Here is an 18,031-nt window from a genome sequence, read left to right on the forward strand (position 1 = left end):
GGATTAATAGAAATTACATCTTTTCCCCAACCTCCCACCTACCAAACGGCTAAGGGGGATGGGATCTTCCCACTCAGTAGAATCTCTGGTACAAAGAAATTTCTCCAACCTTTCTGCTAAGAGCCACTTTCAGTGCAAAATGATAGGTTTAAGCTTAGAGTTTGGACTCCTAGTTTCAAGCATACTTTATTTCTCTTACTTACAATATAGATTCACCATCTGTTATTTTTATTTAATTACTTAAATTTATGTTAAATTTTATATTGATTTTATGAACTAATGAAAGTGTTAAAAATCCATGTCAACAAGTTGATAATGTAAAATTCTCCAGCTTATAACACATGTTTTATTGTCATAGCCATAATTATTTTTGGCTTAGTTCCTCTGCTATTCAGATGAAGAAAATTGGGTAAAGTTGGTATCTATATAAATGATATGATATATCGGTCAAAAGTGTTTACCTTCGAGTAAGTGGAAGACAAGATTCAAATTGTTATATCAGGACATTTATTTCTTATGTAACAATAAGTATAAAAGTAAGGCAGACTTTAGAGTGAACGCAAATATCATTCAAGCCTCAGGTATTTTCCATGTTACCGTTCATAGCATCAACTGTTCTGCAAGGATGGGTTCCTTAGTCATTACAAGATGTCTGCTAGTATAGTTATGGCACATGCTTCCTCATTCAGGTTCAGTGGAAGAACACTTTTGAACATAGCGTAATTGATCTTGCCTTTGGCTGATTGGCTGAAATTGGCCACATGATCAGTTCTAGCCCAGTAGTGGTTGCCAGGGGGATGCCATGAGCAGATGGGTTCAAGCTGAGGTCATGAAACTAATCATTGCAGAAGGAGGTGGTACCAGGACCTAGACTAATTAAAAGTCACCTGGCCTGAACCAAAGGAAAATTCTCTCAGGAGAGAGGAAAGGGGAATAGAGGCTGCTAGGCCACCAACAATAGGGAAGCCTTCAGTTCAGAAAAATCAGTTTAATATTTCCACTACACCTTAACTCTTCATTATATAAATGCAACATTAGTTTAGAAATTTAAAGTGTTCCCAGAAGAACTGTTTACTAGTTATCTGATTATTTATATTTAGAAATAAATCCTAATGTAAATATGGATATGTAATTGAGTGGTTTCCTGATTAATGTAGCTATTTTAATAATCTCTTTAAAAATATCCAGAAGAGAGTTCAACTTGAAACAGCATTGATATTTTTATAGCTTAACTCATGAATATTTCAAAATGATTTTTACAAAAAGTAAAAATGTAAAATAAATGATGCATGTTCATCTACAGCTTTATTTATATGTCACTATGAATGTTCTTTCACTGGTATCATTTATCAGTACATTAGTTGACATTTCAGTTTTATATCTCATGATTTATTTATTGTACCTCAGGATCGGTGTTAGAAACATGAAATATTGGTGAGCCGCAGGGTAAAACAGAAGCAAAAATACTAGAAAATGCTGGGCTCTGAATCTGTTTTTGACCAAGTTAAAAATAAATAAATAAATGTATGGTTATACCAGGTTGGAATTAGGGAGTCTGACTTTGAAAAATATTTTATCTTTTTCCTCCTCATGAAAATGTTCTCTTTTGAGTAATGAAAAGAATAGAACTGTGCCTAGAAAGCTATCCATTTTTCCTCAGTACCAAGTCAAGTCTTTGAGTTATTTACTCATTTCTGGAAACCTAGTGGGAAATGTTGCCTTGTCTATCATCACAAGTGGTTTTACCTATAAAAGGAAAGAAACTCTCTCTCTTTTTCTAACAGGCATTGCAGCCTCATTTGCTGTCAAGCTTTTTAAAGCATGGATGGCAGAAAAAGATGCCAACTCTGTGACCTCTTCTTTGAGAAAAGCCAACTTAGACAAGAGGCTGCTTGTAAGTGCTGTCTGGTCAGAGGGTTGTATGCTTCGTGCTTCTGTCGTGGCGTTGGTAATGCCCACAGTGTACTACATGACTAAAATGCTGGGTCTGTGTGGAATTGGAGCATGGTTCCTTTTATTTCTGTATTATTGGCAGATAGAAACTAATTTCATTTTAATCTTTCTTGTATAAATAAATGGGATGATAAGATTAAAGTCATAGAGAATATGGAAACTTTCAAATTTGAAAATTTGTTGACATAGTGTTAACATTTGTCAGAATTAGCACTTTCTTTTGTAACTAGTAACTATAGAAATTTAAAGTTTTAATATGATAAAGTCCTATGGATCCTACTTCATTAGACATTTGTGATGTCTTGGGTTGGAGATGGATGACACTGATCTCAAATACATGTTAGTTAACAAAATAAGAGTTTAAACAGGATTCCTTGTTTATACCACGATTCCTTGGACATACTTAGCTATTTAACAAAGCAAATAAGTTAAGTGTAGTTAATTTGAAGCTCCCGTTATCACGATTGCTTGATTATATTTTTATGTCTCCATCTGTGTATTTTTCAAAGAAAATCAAGAAAACTATTTTGTCCTTGTAATTTCTATCTGCTCCCTACAATTTCTTTCTGCTAGAAGCAACAGCTGTCCAGATAATAGAGATTTCTCCAAGTGAAATTGCTTTTACAATTCTAGGACAAAGCCTAAAATTAAAAGACATCCTGCCAGCTTCTCTTCACCTAGTCTCTTGTCTGTTTTTTTCTTCCAATGTGTTTCAGTGTACAAAGGTGTTGGTCTATGGGATAATTCTGAAAACTGATTCTTTTCCTCAAGAAAACCTGAAAATAATGTTAACTGTAAATACTTGTACTTTCAATCACTTAAAATTCTTTTGTCTCTTGAAATTTACCTTAAAATAGCCCTATTTCTATCTTTAAAGTCTTTGTAATATGATAAAGAAAAATCAAGAAGTCTAGATTCTAGTTAATTTCTGCCACTGATGATAGTATTCTTTCAGCTGGTATTTCCTGAGTGCCTGCTCTGTGCCGGGCATGCTTCTAGAAGCTGTGGAGCCAGTAGAGAACAAGAAAGAAAAGCTCCCTGCCCTTATGGAAACTACTTTCTCATGGTCTTAGAGTGGATCCCAGTATATCAAAGGGACAGTCATAAAAAATAAGTGAGTAGGTTGCTGAGCACAGTGGAAGGTCTTATGAAGGGAAGGTATTCTTGTCCCTGAGTGTGGATTGGCTCTGTCTTAGCTGGGCCCCACTAAGATGTACATACCTTTTCATTCTGGGACTTAGGCTGAAGGAGCAGCTCCCATCTGAGCCGTGCAGAAGACAGAAACACAGAAGACTGAAGTGAGCCCCTCTGGTGCATTAAAAGCTCACTTTTTATTGGCCAAAAGAAGTCACTGAGAAGACTGACAGTGGGGTGGGAAAATTTAGGCAAGTCTCAGGCTACTTCTCCACCCCTGCAAACAACACAGCAAGGCGGGGCTTCTCTTAATACTTATTTAAAGAGACGGGGTGAATGATTGGGAACAAGGATACAGTCTATTACAACTCGTCACAAAAGACTCAGTTATTTCTTAAAGCGTGGTTCCTTAAAGATATCAATAGGCAGAGCTTGGTTCGCTTAATTAGGTCACTTCGTTGAAAAATTCTTTTAATGTATTTCCTTTTTGAAAAACACATATCATTTAACTATTCTTACTAGGTTTGTGTGTCTACATGTATTTTGGGTATGAGAAGCATGGGTGGCAGTGTCTACCAGAAACACTGCAAGCTCCTTGAGGATGGGCGAATTGCCTGCACACTGGGACCGCGCCTGGCTGATATTTGCTGACTCAACGAATGAATGAGGAACTAGAGGGTCAGTTCCACCATCAAGGAGGGAATTTTTGTTTCATTAACACATACAACGAGATTCTCTCTGACTGCGCCAGGACATTTTAGGAAAAAATAGCATAGTCTCAAAGTTTAGCAATTACCCACTTCTGTAATACAGAAGCAAGAAAATTTTGTCGCAACTCTAAGAAGAGAGGGGATGGGGGACATCCTTCCCTCCTCAGTGGAATAAGGAACAATGCTCAAGATATCAGCCAGAAGCTTTTCTAGGAGCTGAAGATATTAAAAGAAATCAAATAAATAGACCCTTGCCTTTACAGGGCTTACATTTTATTGCAAGGGAACAGGCAATAAACTAAATAAACAATTAAAATATGTAGTATCATTAAAAGTGAAAAGTGCTACGAGGAAAAAATTCAGTAGGGCAGCACTAAGGAGTGTCAGTGTGGGATATGATTTTCAGTGGTAGGGGAAGGCCTCTCGGATAAGGTGACATTTGTGTAAAGACTTGAAGGAGGTGAGAGATTGAGCTACCCAGATAGCTCTAGGAAGAGCATTCCAGGCAAAGGGAACAGAAACTGCAAAGGCTTTGAGGCATGGCATGTTGGGAACAGCAAGAGAGAGTATTAGGTAAGAGTGAAAGTAGCGACGGTCAGCTCAGAGATGTAGCAGGTGCCATATCATCTAGCAACTGGTTTTTATTCTGAGTAAGACAGGAAGCTTTTAGAAAATTCTCTGCAGAATTGTGCAGAATGGGATTTCGGGTGTTAACAGGATCCCTCTGGTTGTTGCCTTGGGGATAGACTGAGGAGCAAGGACAGAAGCAGGGACACCTTCATCTAGGGATGAGGTGATGTAACGTTGTACCAGGGAAAGTTTTTCTAACAAACGCAAACCACGTTCTAAGCCAGCAAATGTCATGATACCATTTAGACTGACTTGACCTCAGTTTAATCTAAATAGTAATTTTCAATATATTATGTATCATTCATGAGGACTTTGGATATCGTTAATAAATAAGCCACGAATAATAAGTTTGATGACATATTGCTCTGAGTGTAACTTTAGATCAAACTTTGCAGTCACAGTCTTCCTAAGTTGAATATTGAATGTTGGCATCAAGTAATGGAATAAAATATTGCCTTTGGGATTGCACAGCTCTGTCCATAAATATTCTGGCTGCATAATTTGGGTCAACCTGCTTAACCTTTTTGAGACTTAGTTTATCCTCTATAAAAATTTTTTTTTTTTTAAAGATTTTATTTTTTTCCTTTTTCTCCCCAAAGCCCCCCGGTACATAATTGTATATTCTTTGTTGTGGGTCCTTCTAGTTGTGGCATGTGGGACGCTGCCTCAGCGTGGTTTAGATTAGCAGTGCCATGTGTGTGCCCAGGATGCGAACCAACGAAACACTGGGCCGTCTGCAGCAGAGCACGTGAACTTAACCACTCAGCCACGGAGCCAGCCCCTTCTATAAAAATTTTTACCTTACAAAATTATGAACAAAGTGCCTGCCACATCTTGATTCATAGAAGAAACTCAATTAAATTGGTTCCCCGTCCCTCAAATTTGGAAGACCTCATGAATGGTAGTGCAAATGTCAGTGACACAACTTCAGTCTTGCGTGAAATGCTTGCTTTAGCATTAATGCATGTTTTATACCTGTTCCCCCAAACTCTGTTTTGACATTTTGCATCTCATGACTCAACAGGGGAGATTATGGGATGATGATATAGAGAATATTGAAATTCAAGTCATGATATAGAAGCCATCTGGCTATGCCCCTGTACATGGTGGCAAACCCATTGCTGAGATTTTTATTGAAGTCACGTGGCCATTGACCATATACATGCAAATCTAACCAAGATAAAAGTTTGGGTCTATTTTTTAGACTCTGCAGCAGTCTGAAAAATGTGAGTTTGAAAATTGCTTTATTTCTTAGTTGGGTGTTGAAGGCACACAGGATTAGAACATGACTAAGTGTTACTGAGACTCTGCCAAGCTGTGTAAGGTAAAATGGAAATGAAGTAAAAATATGAGAGCAGCCATGGTACATTGCTCTTTTTCCAAGTTTCCAACAAAATTATGTAATGAACTCTGAAGAGTTGGTAGGATGGGTTTAGATTAGATCTCACCATGAACTTAATTGAGGCACCATCATTAAGAAATATAACAAAATTCTCTTTAGCTCTATAGCTAGTATTTTCGAATAATACCAGCATTTTCTCAGAATGTGAATAGAGGTCTTTGAGATGACAATAGTCAGTGTTGTTTTTCTAATATTATCTCAGATCTTTCAGCATTATTAAAACTGACTTGTCTATTAACTCAGTTAAAGAAACAGTGTGATTACCTAATGATTTGCATTTTTTTCTTGTCAGTTTAAAACAATCCAAATGTTATTCAAAGTTATTTTATTTACATTTGATTTAGCAAACTTAGTTCTATATTTACATGCTATACTTTTATTAAAGTGAAAGAAAAAGCAAATAATGGTTCAAAGTGAGTGAAGTTCATGGAAGTTGCTTAGCGTTTTTTTCCTTTCTTTGTGAAACTGACTAATTTTCAAAGGTACTTAGCAAATGTTCAAGAAATATACCCAAGATTTATTCTTTTGAAAATCAGTCCTTGTTCTTTTCCTCCAAATATGATATATTCGAAGTGCCATTTTAATATGAAAATTTTGTCCTTTATGCTTGCTGAAATTTAAATAGCTTGTTGTGTAACAGTCTCTCTTTTTTCTTTTCTCTTTCAGGAGCTCTTTCCAGTTAACAGACAGAGTGTGGATCATTTTGCTAAGTACTTCACTGATGCAGGTCTGAAGGAGCTTTCTGACTTCCTGCGAGTCCAGCAGTCCCTGGGCACCAGGAAGGAACTGCAGAAGGAGCTCCAGGAGCGTCTTTCTCAGGAATGCCCGATTAAGGAGGTGGGAAACCGTGGGCTGACATCACTGCAAACGCATGAATGAGAGGAATAACTTAGACTCTATAACACCACCTTTACCTCCCTTAAGAAGACCTTCCTTTGTTTATTGCTGTGAACTTCATGCACTTGTTCATACCATTTAAATGAGCTCATCTGTCAAGTAGATTTACCATCCATTCTCACTACACCCCATTATCTGGTGGTTTTTCTGCTTTGTTGCAGATTATGTAACATGGTTAATCATTTGGTTAGTGTTTGAAATCCACACTGGGTATTTTGAGCATTACCAAATATGAATATTTAGAGTTATTTCTCTTTTTTTCATTTGAAGGAAAAATAGGTTGACAATTTTGAATTCATATTATGGGAAGGGACCAGTTGGACCAGTGGCTTGTTTGATCCCATTCACAATAGCTGTGAGATGCTACATTTTAGTGCAACGTAATGTAAATGCTACATTTCTGTATGGCTATGTAGAAACATAGTTTGTATACTGTAGTTCATATAGCTAGGGCTGTATCTTTTTAGTTTTTAATTCACACCTGAAGAAAACTTCCTATTTGAACTTTAATAACTTTTACACGATAATCCAAAAACTAAATGAAGAGTCCTTTCCTTTTGCCACTTACTCCTGAGTCCCTCATCCTCACCACCCTGCATACGCTAAGCTCTCTAAGGCCCCTTGTGTGGTTTAAGACTGGACAATTCCAGACTGATGCTACCCAGCAGGTGGATGTGTTGGAGCAATAAATGTTCCTAAATCTCGTAACATTAAGGTCAGCGATATGTTCAATATCATTTCTCCAACAAGAACCTGGACATGATTTTCCATGGGGGAAAAAACAAAACCAAAAGCACTGTGATGCTTTTGGAGGCAGAGATGTCACCTTTCTTTGCCGCTTCCCCCAGCCACCTCGGGGACTGGCACTTCCCAGTTCCTTCTGTTCTTGAAGGCTGCTTAACCGGCTGCTGCAACGCAGGCCATCAGGAAAGAAAGCAATATATTTTCACTAAAACAGGAAAGGAAAAAAATGTTGCACTACTCACAAACCACTATACTTGACGTATATTATGGGTTTTAATCACCTCTGAGGCTGTAACCTCTCTTTGTGATTTTATTTCAATAGGAAGATTTTTCCAAACCAATTTGATATAAAATACCTTGTTAGGCAGATCTATATTCTATACTGTCAGAATTTAAGATAAATTTATACTTAAACATAATTCCAAGGGGAAAATAACCTGCTGAGTGTTGCTGCATTGATACATAGCATATAAAAAATTACCTTTGCACTTTACAATTTATTTATAAGTTAACTTTTCACTGAGATGGGGCACCAGGATCATCAAAAGTAATAATTAAAGAATGAATTGTGGAGAGGCCAGCCTTGTGGTATAGTGGTTAAGTTTCCATGCTCCATTTTGGCGGCCCTGGTTCATGGGTTCGGATCCCAGACACAGACCTACAGCACTCATCAAGCCACGCTGTGGTGGCAGCTCACATACAAAATAGAGGAAGATGGGCATGGGTGTTAGCTCAGGGTCAGTCTTCCTCACCAAAAAAAAAAAAAGAATGAATTGTGGAGAATGCACAAGTACAAACCCAAGACATTATCCATCAAAAGGTTTAAAGTTGAGGGTCAGAGGTAAAAATTCATAGCTCTATTGCCTTCTTCAAACCCCAAGAAAGTCAGTCTCAAGTAATCCCTGCTCTGCTGGGCCCAGAGGGGTTCCTGCACGTAAAAGAATAACTCCTAAGAAACAACGATTCTCTTATTTCCTGTTACCCAGCAGCTCCTGGCCAGAGCTGAGCCTATCAACTTTTGGACTAAAAATAAATCTGCTTTGAGAACAAATCATTGTGTTTTTCCTCCCTCTTGTAATCTGCAAATATATGCCAGGAAGGGAGGAACTGAGCAGAATATTTATCTGCCCCAAATCTTGTACTAACCAGGCACAGTGAGAGGGGAACTCCCTATCTGCCTGTGACTCTCTGACTCCTTTTTCCATGAAATTTAGGTGGTGCTCTATGTGAAAGAAGAGATGAAGAGGAATGACCTTCCGGAAACAGCAGTGATTGGACTGCTATGGACCTGTATAATGAATGCTGTCGAGTGGAACAAGAAGGAAGAACTCGTTGCAGAGCAGGCTCTTAAGCACCTGAAGGTACAGGGTCTTAACACGGAACAGCCTCGGCTGCAGGCCAACTGCGGCTCTTAACAGTATGACAGATGGCTTCCAACCGCAATTCACCTAGACTCAGGCCAAACAGATATTTTCTAATTTTTTTCTTTTCAAATTTGTCGCTACCTAAAATGTTTCAGATGTAAGAGCCTATGAAATATCTAAGGGTAAGTTTTTACCAAAAACGATGTCAGAAGATCCATAGAATAGTCATGTATTTAGTATTTAAAGTTAAAGAGTAATATGCTCTAACTCTTGTTTTTCTTTCTGTTCTACGTGACAAAAATTCTTAGTGAATATTTTTGTTTAAGTAAACTACAAACTGACTTTAGAACTTGAAACGTATCTGAGTGGTGGAAGAAAGCAACTAATTATGTAAATTGTCTATCTGTGTGCATGGATACGTATGTTTTTGCTTTTATTAAGTGTCTTCTCCCTACAAAACCATACTAAGAGACTTGGAAGACTTCGATCCTGCCTTCAGAGTTTCCACTTGAATTGGGAAGTCAAAGACCACCTAGTGTAAATTAAAGAGAACTCTCAGTGTTTAGGGGAACAGAGCTGTGAGTGACGTATGTGGGTTAAGTTGATCAGGGAAGGCTCCTCAGAGGATGTGTGTTGAAGTGAGTAGGCCTTAGGGAAAACAATGGCTCTACATCAGTGACTGGAGGCCAAGGATATCGAGGACAAAAGCAACAATATGAACAAAACCATAAAGATGACCTGTGAGGTGTCTGGGAAAGGAAAATCTCATGCTTTGTCTCATTTTCATAATAGACAGACATAGTAGCACAACAGTTATCTTTAATATAGTCAAAATTTCATATTGGTCTCTTCCTTTAGTGGGTACAGTAAGAGAAATGTGATAAGATGTTGGGATAAAAAATTTGTTTTGATTAGATACAATATAATAAGAAGATAATCCTAAAAGTGAATGTTTTCTAAGCAAATCACCAGATTACTGTTATGATTCAAGTGTTGCCAGCCCTCCACCTCCCATGAAAGTTCACAGTGTTACTCCCCACTTCTGTTCCAGCAATACGCTCCTCTCCTGGCTGTGTTCAGCTCCCAAGGCCAGTCAGAGCTGATCCTCCTCCAGAAGGTTCAGGAATACTGCTATGATAACATCCATTTCATGAAAGCCTTTCAGAAGATCGTGGTTCTCTTTTATAAAGGTATCCCTCCGTGTGGTTCCACCTCTGTGTTTCTATGTTTCATTGAAGCTCTTTTAGGGCCAGAGCAGGGGGTGAGGCAGAGGAGCACAGGGGCTTCATGTTAATCTTTGCAGGTTTCAGTGAGGCAGGCAGGTTATGTAGAGAGAGAAAGTGCAGATGCCGTATGTGTGGCCTCAGGAACCAGCAGGATTAGGCCCCTGGGCACTTCTCATTGGTGGAACTTCCCAGGAGACTGTTGATGAACTGGTGGTTATTTTGGGGGGAGACGGTGAGAAAAGAATATAATTACATAAAGTGTAGGTCTCTTTTTGAATTGTAAGGATTAGATCTAATAACAGTGATTACCAAAATACTGCATATAGTATGGTCAGACCTTTTTAGGTGCCATAAAGCTGACCTTAAAATTATTGAAATAATTAGTTCTTTACTTTTTATTTGGCCCAGCTATTCTGTTTTCCAAGTAAATGGCTATTTTTAGATTTTTCACATTTACTGTTTTTTCATTGTATTTATAAGGATTATGTTGCCATGACAACTGGCACTGTCTTTGATGAACTAATGCTATTAGAGTTTTAACTGATCTCAATCTCTATACCTATAGTATGTAAAAAATGATCCTGGACTAGTCTTTGGTCTGGGCTTATGTAGTTTTGTAAGGGGGATAAAAGAACACTTAAGAAATGCTACATTTTGAACATCATGAAATGTTCATTAGACGTTACTGCAATCTTAAATGCAAAACATCAGAAAAAACTAAAGTATGAATTAATACCAGCCACTGTTTCTTTTCCTTTTGATGTGTTCTTAAATTTGTCTATTTTTAATGATTACTTGGGCATTTGGAGTGTAAAAACTTTACGTTATTGATTGATAGCTATTTTTAAAATGTTTAATAGCATTTCACAAGGAGTTTTAATTGGCCATGCAGATTCTTCAGATGCATTCATCTTACCCACAAGTGTTGGGTGATATTTTACTTTCTCAGCCTTAAGATATTTGGCACAATTTTTCTATCAGTAGGAGAATGTGATGACTGCCAGGTCCCAATTAAAGTTCACTCACTGGCATTTCTCTCTGGCCAGATCTGACGTAGGTCCTCTTGAATGTGGTCATGAGATGGCAGTGTCCTAAACCTAGGGCTAAAATGATACCCAAGCTAACCCGTCAAACAAAACCTGCAGGTCATACTGCCAACGCACCTATGGTACTCAGCAACCAAGAAAGAGAACCAGAGCCCGCCCAGCCAGTGGCCGTTTCTGCCCACGCTAGCTAGCCACAGCTGGCTCCATTTATAAACTGGTAGAGAGAGCCTTGAGAGGCTTCACATTTGCTTTGTGGGTGGTCAATATTTGCCACTACAGAGAAGCAAAGTGTTTATAAACTAGTAGCCTAAGCACACAATGTCCTTTCTTGTCATTTAATAGCTAACCCAACCAGTGTCTCTTACCAAATGTTTTCTTAACTGAGACAGTTGTTTGAGCCTCATCTACAGGAACACCTCATTTCATTATTGTACTTAGTTCTCACAAAAGAACAAACAAACTACTTTTTATCAGTAATGGCATCTAGGTGGCATATGAAGCATTAAAACCCTTCTTCAAATCTCTCATTTTAACCATTAATGCCAACTTCCTCCCCCATTATACTCCTTCTAATAACTACTGAGAACTAGCAAAACTGACTGCTTTGAGTTATTTCCCTTTTTTCGGTCCTAAATACTAAGGAACAGTACCTGAAATTATAAAATAACCAAGAAGTGGGCATCAAGAAGTAAAAACAAGAGGGATTAGCTCTTCCTTAGGCCATGATTAAGAGGTGATCAGCTTTTAAATGTAAAACTAGTAAGGTCTGTGGCAAGTATGAGCAGGCCCAGGGAACGCAGGAAGGCAAGTGTCAACGTCAAGTTTATTCTGGCTTATTTTTGGAAAGGAAATTGGGAAACTTTTTAAAAATAGAAACCTAAAATATATCACTGAGATGTTAAAACTAAATGTCATTTTCTAGGTAATTTCATAATTTTCCACAAAATTATACATATAGTCTTTTTCTGAATGAAATAATTGCAAGTTTTCTCCTGAGAACGTGAAACACCTGGGGAATGATTGTTCCAGACCACTATTGAGAGAGTTACAGTGTTTACCTTCTTAGCTTCCTTGAATAGTCATTTTTACTTTGACCTAATTTCATCCAACAAACACTTGTGCACCAGGAGATATATATTTTATATGTTTTTATAAGGATTTGGAGGCTCTTGTTATGTCTTGCGTATATTTTATATGTCTAGAAAGGCTTGATGAACAGTAGATATTCAAGCGTTCCTTTCCCAACACTTGTGTGTGTATGAATTAACGGAGAGCTTGTTAAAACAGGGATCCCAAGGATTCTGATTCAGCAGGTCCAGGATTGGACCCAAGAATTTGCATTCTAACAGATTGTATGGTAATACTGTGACTGTTGGTTCCAGACCACCAGTCTAAAGAGTATTGAATGCCAGAAGGGCAAATGTTGTAAACTAAAGTAACATATTCAGAATTATCCTTCTCATTAATTCCATGCACACATGTACATTTTATAAGTATCAAATAATGTCTTGTGTGCTTAGATGTGGAGTCCTTTTAATTATTGTAAGGAAGATTTTTGCTTTAAAGCAGATTTTTTAAAATATAGGGGGTGGGGCCAGCCCAGTAGCTCAGCAGTTAAGTTTGCACATTCTGCTTTGGCGGCCTGGGCACGGATGTTAGCTCAGGGCCAGTCTTCCTCAGCAAAAAAGAGGAGGATTGGCAGCAGATGTTAGCTCAGGGCTAATCTTCCTCAAAAAAAGAAATATATATATATATATATATATATATATACACACACATAGTGGAAATTCTTTCTCCTTTTCCATTTTAATCTCTCTCTCTCTCTCTCTCTATTACACACACACACTTTACCCTTATTTCCAGAACTTGAGGATAACAGAAACTTGGGGATATGATTACCCATGTCCCCTTAGAGAAACCTAATCACTTAAATGCATGCCATTATTGAAAGATTTTTAAATATTTTATATAAGTAACAGTGGAATAAAAGTGAATAAACTATAAATAAATAATGCTTTTCAGCAATGAAAGAAAAAACTAGTGATTGGTCATTCACTTTCTGTATTAAAAATCTAGATTTTTATATTTCTAAGGCAGTAAGGAAAAATAGTAAATCCATCACTAATTTTTAAACATCTCACTATTCACTTTTAGAAATAATTTCTCTTCCTTTCTTCCTGAAGCTAAGTACCATATTCTCAGCATGTAGGTCTGAAAAATATAACACCACCTTCTCAAGTACTGTTAGTATCTCTATCATGGGTTTTATTGTTTGCAGACATTTCTTAAGGTTAAATTCTGTCTCTCATGCAAATTTTTCTAAAACGAGTTTCTTATTCTCATTCTAAAACAAGGTAGGTGGCCTTCTCATCTGAGTTCCAAGGAACATAGTTTTCAACTTAAATATCTAAATAACATTAAAACCACTTTTACAATATTGTCTCTTTGACTCTCATGAGAACATAAATTTTAAATTATAACTCCGCAAATTGAGAAGCTCACCAGAGATGATGAAGAAATTGACCAGATAGAAGGCAGAAAAATATTTTTTAATCTGAGGGAACTCTACGTGCAACAGTGTGTCTTTCCTTCTTCCTATATTTTTAGTGATTTTCTATATTCCTAATAGGTATTTCTGAAAGATGCTAACAAGCACTTTGTCGTCTCCCAGTTTGAATTAGTTCTTCTCCCTACTTTTCATTAGAGAAAAAAAAATCTCCCTCTTCTTTCTTCAAGAAGGAGCTCCTTCTTTTTTGGATTAGACTTTTCAGTAAACAAAAGTTGAATTTCTTCTTAGAGTGTTGTTCATGCTTTGCCTCATAAATTGCCTGTGTGGTTGTTTCTGTCCCTTCTTTATTATGCCTCGTACTAGAAATTTGGTCTCAGAGCAGGTATTTACAATCATACTGACGTCTTAGTTAAAGACAGACCACATATATGACGGTGGGCACATAAGATTCATACCATCTAGCCTTGGTGTGTAGTAGGCTATGCCATCTAGCTTTGTGTAAGCACATTCTAGGATGTTCACACAACGACAGAATTGTCTAACGATGCATTTTCAGAACGTGTCCCTGTCGTTAAGCAACACAGGACTGTTACTAAATCAGGTTCTTCTAAGAACTCCGCTTGGCACAGTTTGTCTGATTTTCGGTGGACAACTCATCTGAGAGGTTTGACCTCCCACTTGCTGTCCTTTTCACAAGCACTGTTATTGACAAGCATTTTAGTAGTTGCATGGCCTCTATCAGCCTCTGTGGGGCAATAAAACACAGGATGAGCTCTCAGCCTTCAAAAGAAAAACCTCAGACAAACTATCACTAACCTGCAGTCTGGACCAGCTTTCCAGCATGTACATTGTGTCATACACAATTCATTGAAGTGAGGGGAAAAATAGAATTTCCTTTTCCATGTTTGTCATATTCTTAATTCTTTTTTGTTTGTTTTATAGCATTAATAATAATAGTTCTACAGAACATGCATATAATTTATAAACCAAAAAATATACACATGTTGGGTGTACATGCTCAAAATTGTCTTACTAATAGGGGAGCATGATCAAAACAGTTTGGAAATTACTGATGTAAATCACAAGCATCTTAAAGATGTTGTAAAGACAAATTATATAAAAGAGACGTTTAAAATCCATGTTTGAGCTAATTAGTGTTCTTGAAAAAATCTCTGCAAAGCAGGTTTGCACAATAACAAGTCACTTTCCCAGGCTGTAAACTCTACTCCTCACCTACAAAAACTGGGCTTTGATGACAAGTGGTTAGGAACGTTCTTTGATCATTGTGAGTGGAAGGCGCGGAGCTGCAAACAGAAGAAGCTAAAAGACTAGACGCTAAGAATACTTAATTCTATAGGACTCCTGATGAGAACTTTTATGTTCAGTCCTTAAAAATGAATAAATCCAGACTTCCTCCTTCCTTTGAAAAAGGTAGTATTATTTAATGATAAAAATAAACAAATAAAAAACTTATATTTTCTAAAACCAATCATGTGCATTTTTAGCCAATTCAGTCTCTTCAGTTGAATCCAAGAGCCAGTTATTAATTTTAAAAAAAGAAAACAAGCTTAACGTTTTTGTTTTGAAAGGGTCAGTGATGTTTTAAATGAAAACATTATCAAAATCATTTCTCTCATTTTCACAAGTTAAAATTATATTTTAGCTGCAAATCTATCATAAGAGTGACTTATCAGCATTTGTAATGGATTGGGCAGGCATTAGAGACCATAATAAATGCTTTTTATCTGTTTTCCATCTCATTTCTCACTCTGAAATCTCAGAAGACAACCCATTAGAACATTGGCAGAATATTTATGCTATTATTTTCGTATTCCCCTTCCTATTCTTAACATTAAATGTTCTAAATTAATGGTAACTTGAGAATATCAAGGCATATTTGTGGAATTTAAAGTTTATGTAATAGTTAATAGATAACACTTTTTGTTAGAAACCTGTAAGAAATCTATCCAATATGTCTCTGTTTTTCTCTTAATAGAGTACAAGGAAATCATTACTCTTGTGATTTAGGATATTATACTGTAGGAAAATAAATTAGTGATTAGCAATAGAATAAGTGTAGAACTTTGGGTTCTGTGTGTATTGGTCCCATGATACACCCCGGAGGCTCATCTTTTTATCTAATTGTTAATATCATTATTGTATCTTATCTACATGTTTTTCATCTGCCCTTTTTTCTCCTGAAAAAGTAAATCTCCTTAAAAGACCAGTCATTTAAGGTTGCTGCTTGATCAAGATGTGTTTGACGTTGGCAGGACACAGAGTGTTCTGAAATGCTGGAATTGCTGATGCATTTGCAAAATTCCAAAATAACCCAGTTTCCTACCAGCAAATTAGCCCTGTAAGAGATTTCCAGGTCCTAGTAGTGACTTGCATATAGGCTTGCATTATATCAGGCCTGATGAGATGTATGTCGTCATCATCCCTAAAGTACTACTAAGCCAACTGCTAAAGTACAGCACTGTTCTGTGTGAAATGAGCTTGGTTCCTGTCTTCTAAGTTTCGGATGTGGATTTCTTTTGTAATAGAGCTTTTAATATTAAAAGTGATTGCTTTCTATTAACCTATAAAACATGAAGCTGCTTTGAAACATGACATTTATGTGGTAACTGAAATCTTTGATTTTTAATTGCAGCGGATGTGCTGAGTGAAGAAGCGATATTGAAATGGTACAAAGAAGCGCATGTTGCCAAAGGCAAGAGTGTTTTTCTTGACCAGATGAAGAAATTTGTCGAGTGGTTACAAAACGCAGAAGAAGGTATGATTCCATTTAACAACTCTGGCGGCCATTTAGCAAATGCTTTCTCATTATAGTTCAAGATATCTACCTCTTCTGCAGATTTTTCTTGCCTTCCTAAAACTAAAGTTCTAGAGGTGTCTTCCATATCACACATTTTGCCTCTATCTTAGCCTTCCTTTCTGAAATCAATGCAATGAAAACTTCTAAATGGCAAAAAACAAAACAAAATTTTGAAAACTCCCTTAAATTATCCACCCTAATGAAGGACAAGGAGGAAGAAATTATAAGCAGGTGTGAAAGGAAAAAAGCACATTTGGCTTAATCACACATTATGGGATTGTATAGGATTTATAAGCACCGTTGCCAGTTGACTGATATTTAAAATGGCAACACGGGATAATAATGGATGAGAGTGAATCCAACTCAGAATGAAAATTTTACTTTAGGTGATTCAAAGAATAAAAGTAGTTATATTCTCTAATAGTACTTATGAGGATGTTGCATTTTTAGAAAGGCAAAGGTAATTTAAAAGCAAAAGGGAGCAAAAGTTTGCTATCTGTCCTAAAAAATTATCTTACTTAGTGATAGGTGCCTAGGACAAAAATGTCTTTTGAGGGGCATCGGTGGGAAGTGGGTTAGAAACCCTTCCATGACCTTATTTAAAAGAGTCTTAGGAAAAAAAAGGAAAACCTAACTTTGTTTCTTCTCTCCTAGAATCTGAATCGGAAGGTGAGGAAAGTTAAATGGCTCAAGAAGCACAATACCTAGGTTACCACACAGCACTGATCGGGAATGCTGAACCATTTGGGAAGAGAAACTTGGCTTCTGTTTTCACAAAGGAAAAAAAATAGGATAGACTTCCCTTGTGCAGAGAGGGAAATGGTTTTTGTTTTATTTTGTTTTTAAATGGAGCCCTGAGGCATCAGCTATTATACTTGGGACTCTACCTCTCCCTCGCTATATGCTAACTTAAAGCCATTCAACGTGGAGTCAACTAGGAATCTGAAAGTTAAATACTCAACAGACTCCTGTTTTTTAGCCGTATTTTTCAGGTACTGTGTGGTGAACGCCCCACTGGTGTCTATTACAGGGCCACTTTGGTAGTTGTGTATCTGCTCGTGTATGTGATTTGACAAACCAGTTTTTTAAAATAAATGGCTTTATAAAAATCTGGGCTTATATTCTTGGAGCTTTTGTTTCTTTACAGTATGCGACTTCTTAAGCAGATGACATTCAGTGTTAGGCTTTTTTTCCCCCATCCAGAATTTTGAATGGTTACATTTCTTGTCATCTAGGAAAATAACACTTCCTTTTATCATCATATGTAATAAATTTCAGTTATCTTTGTAGCGAAATAGAAATTGATCCAAAATTATATGCATATTAGCACTAATACCAAGAAGTGATATTATTAATAATTATTATATATGTACATGCATAGTTCTACACTTCTCATGTTTTCCTCAGCTCTGTTTCCTCCCTGTTTAGAGAAGACCTAAAGACCTAAAAGATTTATAAATGTAAATAGATCTCTGTTTATATTTATTTATAACTATGTGATTTTATTCTTTAAATTATCCTGTTCTCAAGAGTAGCGATGTGAAACACCATACCATTTGGGAAAGCCCATAGTTTTATTTCTTTCTTAACTAAAATTC

The 18,031-nt window shown here is 36.8% G+C and overlaps 1 protein-coding gene across 4 annotated transcripts in view; it reads left to right on the forward strand.

The window, feature by feature from the left end:
• Positions 1-17,542, forward strand: part of BZW2 (basic leucine zipper and W2 domains 2) — a 59,863-nt gene extending 42,321 nt beyond the window's left edge. For all 4 annotated transcript variants that reach the window (XM_001495936.7, XM_005609244.4, XM_070264574.1 and 1 more), the window contains exons 7-12: positions 1,785-1,894; positions 6,496-6,666; positions 8,685-8,831; positions 9,886-10,024; positions 16,269-16,391; positions 17,088-17,542. In XM_001495936.7, the coding sequence (XP_001495986.1) occupies positions 1,785-1,894; positions 6,496-6,666; positions 8,685-8,831; positions 9,886-10,024; positions 16,269-16,391; positions 17,088-17,116 (719 nt within the window). In that variant the 3' untranslated portion in view covers positions 17,117-17,542. The remainder of the gene's footprint in view (positions 1-1,784; positions 1,895-6,495; positions 6,667-8,684; positions 8,832-9,885; positions 10,025-16,268; positions 16,392-17,087) is intronic.
• Positions 17,543-18,031: the final 489 nt, after the last annotated feature.

The sequence above is a fragment of the Equus caballus genome, chromosome 4 (genome assembly GCF_041296265.1).
Source record: "Equus caballus isolate H_3958 breed thoroughbred chromosome 4, TB-T2T, whole genome shotgun sequence".
Taxonomy (NCBI): domain Eukaryota; kingdom Metazoa; phylum Chordata; class Mammalia; order Perissodactyla; family Equidae; genus Equus; species Equus caballus.